Source organism: Anolis carolinensis, chromosome 1 (genome assembly GCF_035594765.1).
Source record: "Anolis carolinensis isolate JA03-04 chromosome 1, rAnoCar3.1.pri, whole genome shotgun sequence".
In the NCBI taxonomy this organism is placed as follows: domain Eukaryota; kingdom Metazoa; phylum Chordata; class Lepidosauria; order Squamata; family Dactyloidae; genus Anolis; species Anolis carolinensis.
Window position 1 is genome coordinate 21,012,855 of NC_085841.1, and position 16,233 is coordinate 21,029,087.

The window sequence follows — 16,233 nt, forward strand, 5'->3', positions numbered from 1 at the left end:
CGGACCCACAAAACTCACAACAACGCATCATGACTATAACAACACAACTAACCCCCCCAGAAATACAAAACTTGGCAAAACAATGCAAAAGCCTTGCCTCCCAGTTGTAACAACACAACCACACCACAAAACCACACTGGACCCACAAAACTCACAACAGCGCATCATGACTATAACAACACAACTAAATGGCCCAGAAATACAAAACTTGGCACACAACTAAACGCCCCAGAAATACAAAACTTGGCAACACAACACAAAAGCCTTGCCTCTCAGTTGTAACAACACAACCACACCACAAAACCACAATCTGGACCCACAAAACTCACAACAATGCATTGTGACTATAACAAATACAAAATTTGACAACACAACTCATCTACCTCCCCAATCCCTACATTCACACTTGGCCTCCAAAAAAACAATTACAATAATAACAATGACAATAACAACAACAATAAGAATCAACACCATCACAGGCAAGAAACAGCCAGGCACTGAGGCTGAGAGGCCAGTCAGTGCTACACTGGGCCTCCAAAAAACAATACAGTAGCATCTAACTTATCCAACCTTCATGACCACAACAACAACAATAATAATAAACACCTACACAGGCAAAACAAAAAAACGACTATTGTACCACAATAAAAATATAAACCGCACTCAGCAGAATCAGACATTACAACTAACAACAAACCAAAGACAACAGGGATCTCAAGCAATTATCAATCAACACAAAAATTGAAGAAGGTAACAGACTTCAAATACAGTAGAGTCTCACTTATCCAAGCCTCGCTTATCCAAGCCTCTGGATAATCCAAGCCATTTTTGTAGTCAATATTTTCAATATATTGTGATATTTTGGTGCTAAATTCGTAAATACAGTAATTACAATATAACATTACTGTGTATTGAACTACTTTTTCTGTCAAATTTATTGTATAACATGAAGTTTTGGTGCTTAATTTGTAAAATCACAACGTAATTTGATGTTTAATAGGCTTTTCCTTAATCCCTCCTTATTATCCAAGATATTCGCTTATCCAAGCTTCTGCCGGCCCGTTTAGCTTGGATAAGTGAGACTCTACTGTACTACTACTAATGTGAGTATAAAGAAGGTGGAGGTCACAGCATAAATACAGCCTCATGTAGACTGACCAACACCACCAGACTAAGCCACAGCAACGCGTGGCCGGGCACAGCTAGTTACACATATAAGGCAAACATTCAATGCCTTAACATAGAACAAAGACAAGACAAACACGGGGCTCTGAGCTGGCCTCGAACTCATGACCTCTTGGTCAGAGTGATTTGTTGCAGCTGGCTGCTCAACAGCCTGCGCCACACAGCCTGTTTCTTCAAGTTGCCTGATGATTTATGGTGACTCCATGAATTTCATGGGGTTTTCTTAGACTACTGAGTAGTTTTGCCAATTCCTTTTTCTGATAGATAGCCTAGAGCATCTCATATTTTTGGTAGTCTCCAACAATAGTAACTAGGGCTGAAACAACAACAAGCTCTCTTTTGCAGGAAACCACTGTTTGCCGTTGTGCCCAGATGTTGCAAAAACCGTGGTTTGTGCAAATCATAGTTTGTCTTGTATGAGTTTCCAGTGGTAAACTATGGTTTGCTGTAAAGCAGAAGCACACACTTCAGGAAACTTCAGGAAAAGTGTCAGTGAGATTGAGCATGGATTTGCAAACCTCATGGTGTAAACAGTGAAATAATTATAAGAAAGACAAACAGAGTCAAAGAAATGTATAAATACAAGCTAGAGGAGGAGGAGGAGGAGGAGGAGGAGGAGGAGGAGGAGGATCTTCCTGATCAATGGATGTCTCTCCACCCCACTGCTCTCTTTTAGTTCCTCCCACATGGAGCGTGACCAATGACCCAGGATTCAGTCGAAAACCACGCTGTGCCAAATTTGACCATATGCAGCAATGCAGCTGTGAAGCCGGCTTCCATATGAGTGGCACCTCAGAAAACAGCATCTGTCAAGGTAAGAGATCTTTTCTGGAGTGCTACCATTTGGAACAATGTCTTCTCCTTGTTAATGTTAAAGGCATTATCTCTAGAAATCTCTATGTCCTGCATCATGACTAGAGGAAGCTGACTGTGAAGTCACACTAAAGGAGATACAGATTTCTAGAAATAACATTTTAAATCAAACCCATGGATATCCAAATCTGCAAAAGTCAAAACCACAAATGTGGAGGGACAACTGTACAACTCCATGGTGCTGCAGTACAAAAACTGAAATTTTCCACGTGTGGTTAAATACAGTACAACTGAATGCAGTTAGCCCATAGTTACTTTAAGGTGCTATTATCTTCCTAGAAAATACTGTTTTAGGGAAAGGTTGTTAGCCGCTTTGGGTCTCTTATTCATCTTATGGCTGCTATGACATTTCAATGTATTGATTCCCCTTGCGCAATAGTAGAATGATTTACGTATTGTGAATCAATGTGCTGTAGACACTGCAAAATGCTTCCAATGCAAATCTAGATACCAGCTAAGAAATACCAGATCACAATGTGTAATAAAAAATAAAATAAAATAAAACTTTATTTATATACCGCCCTATCTCCTAGATGGGACTCAGGGCGGTTTCCAATCATAAAAACAACACAAACATTACATAACAAACATAATAACACATTATTAAGCAAAGTAAAAATACAATTATAGAAATAAATAACACTTACATGACCTGATCAAGGGGACGGGAACCATAAACCCAATATATTAAAATGTATCATTTTAAGTTAGAGAAATCTTGTGCAATATATTCAGGCCCAGAAATCGATGGTATGTGTACATGTCTATGGCTCTTTCTGCACTGCCATATAAAAGCCAAGGTTATCTGTTTTGAACTGAATTATATGGCAGTTCAAAGCAGCTTATGTGGATTATCTGCTTTGATAATCTGGATTATTTGGCAATGTAGAAGTGTCTTCAAATTGACTGTTGGTTTATAGCAACCTTATGTTTTTTTAGGCGGAGATGGTATTGTTCATTCCTTCCTCTGGAATATCATTTGGTATTCATTGGCAGTTTCCCATCAAGTAGTAACCAGGGCTGATGCTATTTAGCTTCCAAAATTAGTAATAGGAGTGCCCAGCTGTGCAACAGAAGTGCCCAATTGGAGCACTTCAGCTGTTGCTAGCATTTGCATCTTTGCAAATCACTAGTAGGATTTCTTTGAATTTCTGCAATGTAGCTATGAATTTATGTACTGTATTTACAAAGTGTAGATGGTAAAATAAGATCTGCTTTTTAATATAAATCTGTTTTAATATAAATCCATACAATGAATGCATTTGTAACAATACATATGCAATTACTCAGTACAGTATCAATAACAGTATCCCAGAATAAAGATCATTTTCCTCACATGCTGAATGTACCATGAAATGAACCATTTGTGCCTCAAGAGTTTTTCTTCTTCTTCTGGCTGCAGATGTGAATGAATGCAAAGTCTACAAGCTGGAGGGAGCCCCCGGCCTCTGTATGCACACCTGCATCAACATTCCTGGCTCCTACCACTGCTCCTGCCCCACTGGGTACCGGCTCTTCAGCGATGGGAAGAGCTGTGAAGGTGACATATAACTTTACCATTGCTAAGTGTGTAGCAAGTGACATTTCATAGAAGCTGCAGAACCCTTTCTAGTATTTTTTAGGCAGTGTACAAATATTTATATCTGCCTGAAGGTAGGATTTTACACCCTCCTGCATTTTATAGAAGCAAGCTAGGGTGGATGTGGGCAAGTAGCAATGGAGTGCAGTCAAGATGACAAAAGGAATTTGAGGAAGAACACATAAGTCAGGATTGATCACAGCAGTTTGCTTTTGCCTAAACCCATTGGGAAAGGAAATATTTAGTCTCCTCCTCTCTCCTTCCCTCTGCTAAATCAGAAAAGGTAGATGGTATGAGACGTACTTTGTGCTCTTCCTGCATGGCAGGGGGTTGGACTAGATGGCCCTTGTGGTCTTTTCCAACTCTATTATTCTATGATTCTATGAGAAGGCATTTATTTATTTATAGTATTTCTACTCCGCCTTTCTCACTTGAGGGGACTCAAGGCAGCTTACAATAAATAGGCAAAAATTCAATGCCTGAAAACAATCCACTAAAACAGCAGTTCATATAAAACAAATAACTGGCAGAATAAAAACACATTACACAAAATTTAAAACATATCCAAGTTAAAATCCATTCATCCAAAATCCTCATACGTTAAGTCTTAATCCAGACCATGTGAAATCGATGTTCTCATTCATTAAGTTTTGCATACATCATATTAGATGATAATGATAATGATGATGATAATAATGATAATAATAATATTAAAAATTTATTTGTTATCTGCCTCTTCTAATGGCTCTAGGTGGGGTACAACACAGTCAAAACACACCAATATATATACTGTATTAAAAATATGGTACAAAGATTAAAATACAGTGGCAATAGAATGCAAATCCAAAACTCATAATTCAAATTGAGTGAGCAGACCTGCCAGAAGAGATGGTTCTTCAGTTGTACCTTCAATTCTGACATCTGATTTGGCTGGCGCCCCCGATGGCTCAGTGAGTTAAATCCTTGTGCCAGCAGGATTGCTGACCAAAAGGTCGGAGGTTCAAATCCGGGGAGTGGGGTGAGCTCCTGTCTTGTCAGCTCCAGTTTCCCATGCGGGGACATGAGAGGAGTCTCCCACAGGATTGCAAAACATCTGGGTATCCCCTGGGCAACGTCCTTGCAGATGGCCAGTTCACTCACACCAGAAGCGACTTGCAGTTTCTCAAGTTGCTCCTGACACGAAAAAAGATCTGATTTAGCTGTTGGAGCTCTTTCGGCAGGTTGTTTCACAGTTTTTTGTAAGCTGCTTAAAAGATCCTCTGGGTGATAGTTGTCAGTCAGGTTATGACTGGTTGGAGTAAGCATCCCTCAGAGGACAGATTATACGGGAGAAGGCAGTTCTTTAGGTAACCTGGATTTACATATTTCCTAGGATTTATACTTCAAGACAATGTATATCCCTAAACTAGTCTAGCTGTCAGATATGCAGCTGCAATGGGATGGGGAGGCAAAATGAGGGCACTGCCCCCCCAATAAGAATTCTGAAACCTCCAAAATTAATGGTCTCTTTCCAAATTTTGGGGCTAATGCTCTCATGTTGTCCGCCCCATAACTACATCCCTGCTGTTTGTTTTCATATGCACTGCCTGGTTGAGGGATGGGAGAAGTGGGTACTGTTTTGCCCATTGGCTTCAGCAGTAAAATGCCTTGAGGTGACCCTGAGATTGCCCTTCAAAGCCCACTACCATCTCTGGAGCTACATACCACTGTCTCTCCATAGCTTCACAGTAGATCCTGTGATGAATATGAAATACTAACAAGAGTGTAAACTGGGCTTACCAGCAGTCATGCAGCAAGCCAGATTTTTGTGATAGTTTGTCAGGCACCAGCATGACTTAAAATACTGACTGTGAATACCAAGAGAGCTGGACCCTAAAACAAGGTCTACATTGTAGTGTAGCTTAAGGTATGTTGGAAGGTATGAAGGTGACGTGCCAAGAGCTGTTAGGAATTGAATAGTGATATTGTCTTAATGAAGCATGAAGTCTCTCCATTAGGGCTGCAGCAGAAAATGCCCTCAAATTACGATAAAGCTGAATTAGTCACTAGTGTTTGGTATGTTGGTTTCCATCAAATGTCCTAGGAAAGGTGCATTGATTCTTGTTTGTTATATTTTGTCTTTCTGGGAAAAAATGGCAACTAACAGCATAGCTGACCCTTCATATTCATGGATTCTACATCCATGGATGCAATCATTCATGGCTTGGAAAGGTTTTTTAAAAAAAATCCCAAAGGCAAATGTTGTTTATGTCATTTTGTATATAGGTCACAATTTTATTATACTGTTGAGCACAAAGGATTTTGGTCATCCACAGATTTTGATACACACAGGGGTCCCTTGGAGGTTGACCACAAAGTCATGCTGGAAGACATAGACACTTTTATGGGGATCCTGTGCCCCTAACCCTAGCAAATGTGGGGGAATGACTGTACTCTGCAATGCCTGAATACACATTTTTGCAATTCACTAACACGCTTTCATTGTATTGCTGTTATGTAGCTATGTATTTGAAAAGTTACAAAATATAGACTGTGGTGTAGACTCTCAACACATGTATCAGGGCTATTGATTGAAAATGCAGCCCACAAATTACAAATGGAGGAAAGGGTCTTTTGCAAGTGTGAATAGTTCTTTCAGGACTTCATCACACATAGTCTGAACTCTGTTTCCATGCACTTCGGAAATGTAGTCCCACAGAGGCCATCACGTGACATAAGAGCACTTTCCAGTGGGACTCCGTTTCTGAAGCAAATGAAAACGAAGCCCTGATTCTGTGTGATTAGTTTCTGAGATAACTAGTCAGCTGAGAGCAGAAAAGAGGATAACATACATATTTGCAAAAGACCCTTTCTTCCATTTGGTGTGTAATTTGAGGGCTACATTTGGTGTGCAATTTGAGGAGCCCTGAATGTGTTTTCAAGAGTCGGGTGCTACCTGACCCCAAATGGTGAAAGCGGAGGAAATACGGAGAAAGGACATGGGATGGCTGGCCAGCCCAGAAGATGGATCTCGACGGCAGGGAACAAAGTAAGACGGTTCCCTCTGCTTCCCCTCGACTCTTGGGATTAAGTCCTCATTCTGGGAACTGTTAAAATCTCTCCCCTCAATATAGTTGCTGGGCCACCAAAGTGAGATTTGCCAGGATTTGGGGATATCCTCCAGAATTTGAGACCTCACCAGTGCTTGGTCCTCCTATTGTGAAACCTATCCAGAGCTTTGCATAAGTTTGCTTCATGCACTCTGCTCAGTTATGATTGTCCCTTATTCCAAAAGCCTGGCAATCCTAAATTGTGAAACATAAACCCAATGCGATTAAAGTGTAGCCCTGGAGCCACACGCAATCATTTTCCCAAAAAGCCCCCAGGAATAGTGGGTTGTAGGACTCCCCATACGCACACTCACTAAGATATTTTAATACAATCTGGCAGCTTCAAGTTTTGTATCTTTTGGAGGAAGATATTTGGTAATCCAAACCCTACCCTGTTGTTTCTAGGCATTGAATGTTTGCCTTGTGCCTGTGTTCTCTGGAATCCACCGTGAGTCCCCTTGGGGAGATAGGGTGGAATACAAATAAATTATTATTATTATTATTATTATTATTATTATTATTATTATTATTATTATTACCCCTAATCCTAATTCCACCTAAATTACTGTATATGATCCTATATCTTTCACACCTCCATTTGTTTTGCAGATATTGACGAATGTGTGCTTTTACTACACAACTGCACTACAGGAACAATGTGTATTAATACAGGAGGAGGTTTTCAGTGTGTTAATCCAGAGTGTCCGAAGCCTAATGGAAATGTCAGCTATGTGAAAACATCACCATTGTAAGTACAAGGAAAAAGCAGATATTTTAATGCTCCAAACACACAAATGTCCAATTTTCTTTAAAGTCTGACAACCCAGTGCTTGAACAAGTTGCTTTTTGAGACCACAACTTCTAAAATCTTCCAACTGGTATGTCCAATGGCTGTGGTGGTTTGAGGACTCTGAGAGATATAGAGTGTTTACACTGTGGAATGAATGCAGTTTGACACCACTTTAACTGTCATGACTCCATGCTATAAAATCATGGGAGGATTTGTAGTTTTATAAGGTTTTTAGACTTCTCTGCCAGAGAGTATTGGTTCCTCACCAAGCTATACATCCCAAAATTTCATAGCATGGAGTCATGGTAGTTAAAGTAGTTTCAAACTGCATTTGCTCTACAGTGCAAATACTCATTATCTAAAAATAACTCTTCTTTTTCAAATTACAGCCTGTACATAAACATTATGATTGCAAAAACATAGCCTTTCGGTAAACTCAGTACCCTTATTTAACAAAATGCATGACCATTCCGAAAATGAATAGATCTATACTATCAGCTTCATTTCCCGCCATTGACCAAAAGCTAGAGATTTAAACTACCACTTAAATTATCAGCCCTTGGCCCATGCAGAAGCAGAATTTTGCTTATTCTGTTAGCAACTGTGAATTTACACTTGTTAGAAACAGAGGAAAAAGAAGACAAATGAATATATATATATATATATATATATATATATATATATATTCTAGTTGCAGACTGGAAACCAGTAATTAAAACATGCCTACCCCACAGAGAAAAGGAACTTGCTAATTAAGGACAATCTCTCAAGTGCTCCATAATTGGCTGTTCCTAGGAAGAGAGTGTTAATCACTAGTTGGGAGTTGTGACTTGAAATTACGATACGTTCAGTTGAAAATTGCACTTGGGATAAAACAAAATAACAATTACTTATTCTACAAATAGAATATTAATATTAATATTGTGTGTATGCAAATATTGCTCATCGTAGGGAATAGGGACTGACTACTTAGGGGCAATTCAATAATATGGAAGCAACAACAGGCAAATAGCATGCAATTTGTTGTCGAAAGCTTCCATAACCGGAGTCACTGGGTTGTTGTGCATTTTCCGAGCTGTATGGCCATGTTCCAGAAGCATTCCCTTCTGGCATTTTGCCTGCATCTATGGCAGGCATCCTCAGAGGTTGTGGGGTTTGTTGGAAACTAGGCAAGAGCTACCCAGAGGAAAAGTGTTCTTGCCATACATCAAGAGAACCACTGACCACATAGGAAAACTAATGAAGAAATACAACCTACAAACTATTTACAGACCCACTAAGAAAATCCAGTAAATGTTATGTTCAGCAAAGGACAAGAGGAATCATCTCACCTCTGCTATATACCATGTAGCTGTGGACAAGTCTACATAGGGATCACCAAATGCAGCATTGCCCAAACACAAATCAGGGAACATGAAAGGCACTGCAGACTAAGTCAACCAGAGAAGTCAGCCATAGCAGAGCACCTGATGAATCAACCTGGACATAGCATATTATTTGAAATGCTGGACCATTCTACCAACCACCATGTCAGACTACACAGAGAAGGCACTGAAATCCACAAGCATGTGGACCATTTCAACAGAAACCATGAAAATGAACAAAATCTGGCTACCAATATTAAAAAACTCTAAAATCAGGACAAATAAAGAACAACACTCAGAAGACAGGGGAATTCCAGGCAAGAAACAATCAGGGTCAGCTAACACTTCCCAACAAAGGATTCCCTCGGGCAAGAAGCAGCCAGGCTTTGAATCTGCAAGGCCATTAAATACTAATCAAGCTGGCCAATTGCACCATTCATACGTGGAACCAGTTCAACATATAATTCAGCTCATCTGCTTGTATACCCTAACATACATATCTTGCTTCTAACAGGCAAGAATTCTTTCTCCCACCCTGGACTTTCCACAGATATAAAAACCTCACTTGCCTAGTTTCCAACAGACCTCACAACCCCTGAGGATGCCTGCCATAGACGTGGGCAAAACGTCAGGAGAGAATGCTTCTGGAACATGGGCAGACATCCTGGAAAACTTACAGTAACCCAGTGATTCCGGCCATGAAAGCCTTCAACAATTCATTAGCAGCTTTAAACAAAGGAGGAAGTATTAATAACTGGAACCAGTTCAACGTATAATTCAGCTCATCCGCTTCTTTGAATTCCCCAGCATACAAAGCCCCTCTCAGACTTAGTAACAGCTAGATTTTAAAAGCAAAGATTGAACTACAGTCAGCCCTCCCCATTTTCAGATTTGGCTTTTGCAAATTTGATTTATATGTTTTCGCCGGGAATCTTTATGTCATTCAGTGCAACACTGTGGTCGGTTTCTGCCAGAAGTTGACCACAGATTTTTTATCTATACTATGAAAACCCAATTGATTTCTACATACATGAATCTACTGCAAAACACACAAGAGCTTTCCGGTCTGATTTTTATTTTCTGGGTAAAGTTGCTGGTTGAGCAGATGGGGAAATGCAGCCTGGTCACAAGCCTCATAAAGAAGTGCCCAAATCTCAGCTAGAGGTTTTCCAATGGAGAGCTGCCAATCTGTGCTTGCCTTTTTTCACTTTCATAGTTGAGTCTATAACTAGGTATGTCTCGTGGCACCTTGAAGATGGATGAGTTTTATTTGGCATACACTTTTGGGATTCCTGCCCACTTCATTACATGCATCATGGGCCGCAGTCCATGAAAGCTTATGCCAAATGAAACATTTTAGGTTTTAAGAGGCCACAAGATTCTGTTAGCTCTACTATAACAGAGTAACACAACTTTCCCTCTTGAAATTATGGCATTAACATGTACTATGCTGAAATTTAGTTATGCATTCCAATCTCTCTGTTGTCACTTTTAAGAACTCTAAATCCTCTGCATTTTTTCACAAAGTTTGATATATGACAATTTATTTCACAAACTTCTTGCTGCTCTCTTGGGGGTTTCTAGGAATTGTAGTCCAAAAAAGTAACTTTTCTAAACTAATGCAGGCACGGGCAAACTTGGGCCCTCCAGGTGTTTTGGACTCCACCTCGCACAATTCCTAACAGCCGGTAGGCCTACCGGCTGTTAGGAATTGTGCGAGTTGGAGTCCAAAACACCTGGAGGGCCCAAGTTTGCCTATGTCTGCTCTAATGCTTACAAGAATGTTTGGGTCAATGAAAGAAGAAATGATGACTGAGCAGAAGTCCATTGACAGCGTCCATTGATGGCGTAACAATCCCACTATGGGAAATTGTTTAAATGAATATTAAAAAACATTTCAATAACTCGTGAACAGATCAAAAGCATTCAATATGAATATTTTCTTTTTAATCAGTAAGATGACTTGCTGTACTTTCCTTGATGTGAGGCCAAGGTTGGTGTTTCTTAATTGCCCAGGATAACAGTGCTGGAAATATCACTGTGAGAATTTAAGATTCTGGACACAATCCAGCTAGAAAATTAAGCAGCTTTGAATTCAATACTTCCAATTGATTTCATTGGAGGTGCCAACCAGGTGCGTAAAATGATCTAAGATAGAATAGAATTTGCTATAAGGCATAGACCATAAAGTAGCTTTCTGCAACCTGGTGTCTTCCAGATGTGTTAGGCTACAGCAGTGGTTCTCAACCTATGAGTCCCCAGATGCTTTGGCCTACAACTCCCAGAAATCCCAGCCAGTTTACCAGCTGTTAGGGTTTCTGGGAGTTGAAGGCCAAAACATCTGGGGACCCATAGGTTGAGAACCACTGAACTACAGCTAAGGGGCAGGAAGTTGAAGTAAGTTATTACAAGTGATGTGACTCCAGAAGCAACTCCGGTTGCTCCTGACATGAAAAAAAATGTGAAAGGAGAGCAGGGGAGCAGGTAGTTACCCATACAATGACCTTGTTCTTATTGCTGGGTTCCTTCGTATGTTCAGCCTGAAATATGCTTTACTCTTTTGGTTGCCTCGCCATTTTTTAATTCTGATGCTTTGCTAGATACATAGGACTTTATCACATGATGCAGCTAAAATATAATTTCAGCAGGATAAACGTGCCTGTTGATGGACTTACTGCACAGTGCTTGAATCATGATTGGATTGTCTCTTTTCATTGATGGGAGTTAAGCAACAAACAAAGATGTCTATGTGTGTCATTTTTGACTTACTGAAGCTCTAAGGTGAACCTATCATTGGGAAACTTATTATTGGGAAACTTTGTTCAGATTTGGGAGTCTGTCATTGCCATCCTCTGAGGGTATTATTTATTTATTTATTTACAGCATTTATATTCCGCCCTTCTCACCCCAAAGGGGACTCAGGGTGGATCACATTACACATATAGGCAAACATTCAATGCCTTTTAACATAGAACAAAGACAAGACAAACATAGGCTCCGAGCAGGCCTCGAACTCATGACCTCCTGGTCAGAGTGATTCATTGCAGCTGGTTACAGCTGGCTTGCTCTCCAGCCTGCGCCACAGCCCGAGCCCAAGTTCATTCAATTGGGTTGCTGTGAGTTTTTCGGGCTGTATGGCCATGTTCCAAAGATATTCTCTCCTAAGAGAGAATTCTTCTGGAATATGACCATGCAGCCCGGAAAACTCACAGCAACCCAGTGATTCCGGCCATGAAAGCCTTCAACAACAACAATCAACAACAGTTGATTTCCTAAGGGTGGTTTGACTCTGTAGACCGGAGTTCAAATCTTCACTTGGAAAAGGAAACTGACTTATTTGTTATTAAGAACATTTATTAATTATTTTAATTATCTTTATACTGAGTTCATTTTCCAAGTATGGATTTGAATATTGGTCTACATCGGAGTAGTCCAATGTTCAAACCACTAATATAGTGTTCCCTCACTTATCGCTGGGGTTAGGTTCCAGGACCACCCGCAATAAGTGAAAATCCTCGAAGTAGGGGCACTATATTTATTTTAATATTTATACATTATTTTAGTAGTTATATACTATTTTAAGTCTTTATCAACCAATTGTGTGTTGATAAATCGCCGCCTCCCCCCGTTGCTGCTTGGGCTCCTTTTCTCTCCCTTTGGCTTTTCCTTCCACCCTTCCTTAGGCTGTAAATTGTAATTTTTATGATTTATAATAGTCTTTTAGAGTTTATTGAAAAACCGCAAAACAGCGAATCCACGAAAAGTGAACCGCGAAGTAGTGAGGGAACACTGTACAGTGGTTCCCAACCTTTGGGCCTCCAGGTGTTTTAGACTTCAACCCCAGAAATCCCAGCCAGCTTACCAGCTGTTAGGAACTGTGGGAGCTGAAGTCCGAAACACCTAGAGGTCCAAAGATTGAGAGCCACTGCAGTAATAACTATGGTACTATCACTTCAGCAAACCAGTCTCAAAGCATTAATGAACTGATAGAAAAGAATAGGTGCCCTCCAGAGGTTGTTAAAAGTATAGCTGCAATTGTACCTATTATTGCTTTTACTATCTAAAGTATAGTCCAGTTCTATATGGAGGCCTAGACATTGCCCATCCTTGCACACTCAAACAGACAAAATAACCAAACAGCTGTTTTAAAAAAAAAGAATAGAAAAGATACAGTAAATTCTCTGAAATCTTTTGTTTCCCCCTTTCCTTCCTAGTCAATGTGAGCGGAACCCATGCCCGATGGACAGCAGGTCGTGCCATTATGCGCCGAAGACCATCTCCTTCCATTACCTTCCTCTGCCCTCCAACCTCGTCACTCCCACCCCGCTCTTCCGCATGGCCACTGCTTCAGCCCCCGGGCGGCCCGGCCCTGACAGCCTGCGGTTTGGGATTGTGGGCGGAAACAGCCGCGGGCATTTTGTGATGCAGCGCTCGGACAGACAGACGGGAGAACTCATCCTGACGCAAAGCCTGCAGGGACCTCAGGCCACGCAAGTGGAAGTGGACATGTCCGAATACCTGGGCCGCTCCTTCCAAGCGAAGCACGTTTCAAAGATCACCCTCTTTGTCTCAGCTTACGAGTTTTAAAAGCAGCTGGTTTATACAAGGAAACACATGACTCAGAGACTGCTCCTGTTCATCAGGAATTATTTGTTTTGTTTAAGCATGGGATCCAGTGAGCTGTGCCACAATCTCTGGGACTGGCATCAGGCATGGCTCCCTGGGCACTGTATGCCTGCATTAATAGAAATCACTTCTTCCTGGCACTGCTAGGACCATGGCCTGATAGCCTTTGTATATCTGCTCTGGCTGATCTTCACATCTTGGAGAAGTGACCTTTTTGGCAGAATCCCCAGGCAACATGGCCAATGGAGAAATTATTTTTTTGTTTATGGGATTCTATTTCAAAAATGTAACTTCTCTAAGGGCATTAGATGTCCCATTGAGCTTTAGAAAGGAAGAAAGGGAAAGCATAATATAATTTAGTACTAATCACTCTTGTAGTTCCACATACACCATTGCAATTCCACATACCTGTCTCCAAAATGGTCAACCCCATATGCCAGCATACATGAAGACAGACTGCTCTTAGAATCAAAGAGTTGGATTCTTCATGCACCCTGGCATGCAAAACTCTCCCATCAGATGGTCATCCAATCTCTGATTAAAAATTTCTAGAGAAGGAGACTTCATCTCACTCCAAGGGATCGTATTCCACTATCGAACAGCCCCTATTATCATGAAGTTCTTCCTAATGTTTAGGTGGAATCTCTTCCATAGTTTGAATCTATTTGTCTATATCCTAGTCTCTAGAGTAGTCAGAAAACAAATTTACACCTTTCTCAATATGACATCTGCTCTTAAAGTCTGTTTTTTGCCCACAGAAAAAGTCAGACATAGGTGTGTGTGTGTGTGTGTGTGTGTGTGTGTGTGTGTGTGTGTGTATATATATATATATATATATCATTATCTCTAAGATGATGCATATAAATAAGAATATATTCATGCTACTGCAAGAGATCTTATTTTGCTGCTGGTTTGACATATGTAGAAATAGTTAGCTGTGGTCAGCTTCCAGTGGAAGTCAACAGAGAGAGCCATGCTGGAAGACCTAGACTTTTCTAGAAAGGTGTTCTATCAGGTTACAAAGATAGCAGTTTTTTTATTTACAGTTTTTCACTTCCACAGGGGTCCTGTGCCCCTAGGTAAAGGTTTTCCCCTGAAATTAAATCCAGTCGTGTCCGACTCTGGGGGTTGGTGCTCATCTCCATTTCTAAGCCGAAGAGCCGGCGTTGTCCGTAAAAACCTCCAAGGTCGTGGCTGGCATAATCACATGGAGTGCCGTTACCTTCCCACTGAAGCGGTACCTATTTATCTACTCACCTTTGCATGTTTTCAAACTGCTAGGTTGGCAGAAGCTGGGGCTAACAGTGGGCTCCTGCACCGCTCCCCGGATTCGAACCTGCGACCTTTTGGTCCCCAAGTTCAGCAGCTTGGCACTTTAATACGCTGTGCCACCGGGGGCTCCCCCTGTGCCCCCAACCCCAGTGAATGTGAAGGGTGTCTATTTCCATTTTTGCAATGGAACTCATGGAGACAAAAATGTGGCAAAAATGCTCCCGTCACCTAGAAAACATGATGGGAACTTTTAAGAAAAAATGTTTGGGGTGCCATGAGATACAGATGGTGAGCGTGATGATTTCTGAGTGAGATTTTTATTACAGCCAACCAGACCTCTGGGAGCTACCTACAATTAAAAAGTACAGTAGAGTCTCACTTATCCAACATAAACGGGCCGGCAGAACATTGGATAAGCAAAAATGTTGGATAATGAGGGATTAAGGAAAAGCCTATTAAACATCAAATTACATTATGATTTTACAAATTAAGCACCAAAACATCATGTTTTACAACAAGTCTGCCGCTTGTTTGGGAGTGTGGCTGCACTTGTGTTGTTGTTGGCCGTGTTGTCCTGCTGTGCATTATTGTCTAGAGAAACAGCTGTGGATCCGGGTGGGAGGCAGGCTGCATTGGATAATACTGGACATTGGATAAGCGAAGGTTGGATAAGCGAGACTCTACTGTGGTTGTTATTTTCTAACAAGTTGGCTTTGACTAATGTAAAGTGGCCTATGCTTATACCCTATTACATCATGTTTTACCTAATATATTTTTAAATAATATAATATTTTTCATAATATAATATTTTTACATTATTTTTCCAAGCAATGGCAGTGTAAAGATTTTTTTGAAACATTTCCTCAAGTGATTTGTTTGAGTTTTACTTTTATGAGAAGCTGTTTCCCACTGAAATATCAGAGAACATGGTGAGCGGGCTTCTATCAAAGATAGCTTTGTTTGTAATTTTTAATTGAGTATTTTGGATTGTACTTATCTTCTTACACAGTATATATGTGTGTGGGAACAAGAATGATAGAAACTGAGACAAACTTAGAGCAATGTGGATTAAAACGTATATAAAGCCGAACAGTGGCAAACATCCATTCCTCCAGCTTTGTCGTGTTTGTTCATTTTTTTGGTTGGTATTACACCTGGATATGTAAACAAAAAAATTGATTGCCGTGAAAAGCAGAAACAGCTGCCATCTTTCCATAGAAATGCTATTCCTCCTTTGCCACACGTAAATTCATGCGGCATTTTAGTACAATCTTCTTCCAGGATAGAAAACAAAAGGAGAAAAAAACTATGGCAACCACTCATCTCTCAAGTTGCATGCTCTGTTTGGATATCATCCAGCAAGCCAACACCTTAAATCAAAAAATAGCATCCTAAGATCTACAGAGATACTCGCAGGAACACCCAGCAAGCAAGAGTCCAAAAGTGACAGGCTAA

At 40.6% G+C, this 16,233-nt stretch overlaps 1 protein-coding gene across 1 annotated transcript in view; it reads left to right on the forward strand.

Moving 5' to 3' along the window:
- fbln7 (fibulin 7) overlaps window positions 1-15,892 on the forward strand; it is a 29,853-nt gene extending 13,961 nt beyond the window's left edge. Inside the window, exons 5-8 of the mRNA XM_003227003.4 lie at window positions 1,862-1,999; window positions 3,461-3,598; window positions 7,336-7,474; window positions 13,095-15,892. Of these exons, the coding sequence (XP_003227051.3) occupies window positions 1,862-1,999; window positions 3,461-3,598; window positions 7,336-7,474; window positions 13,095-13,467 (788 nt within the window). The 3' untranslated portion in view covers window positions 13,468-15,892. The remainder of the gene's footprint in view (window positions 1-1,861; window positions 2,000-3,460; window positions 3,599-7,335; window positions 7,475-13,094) is intronic.
- Window positions 15,893-16,233: the final 341 nt, after the last annotated feature.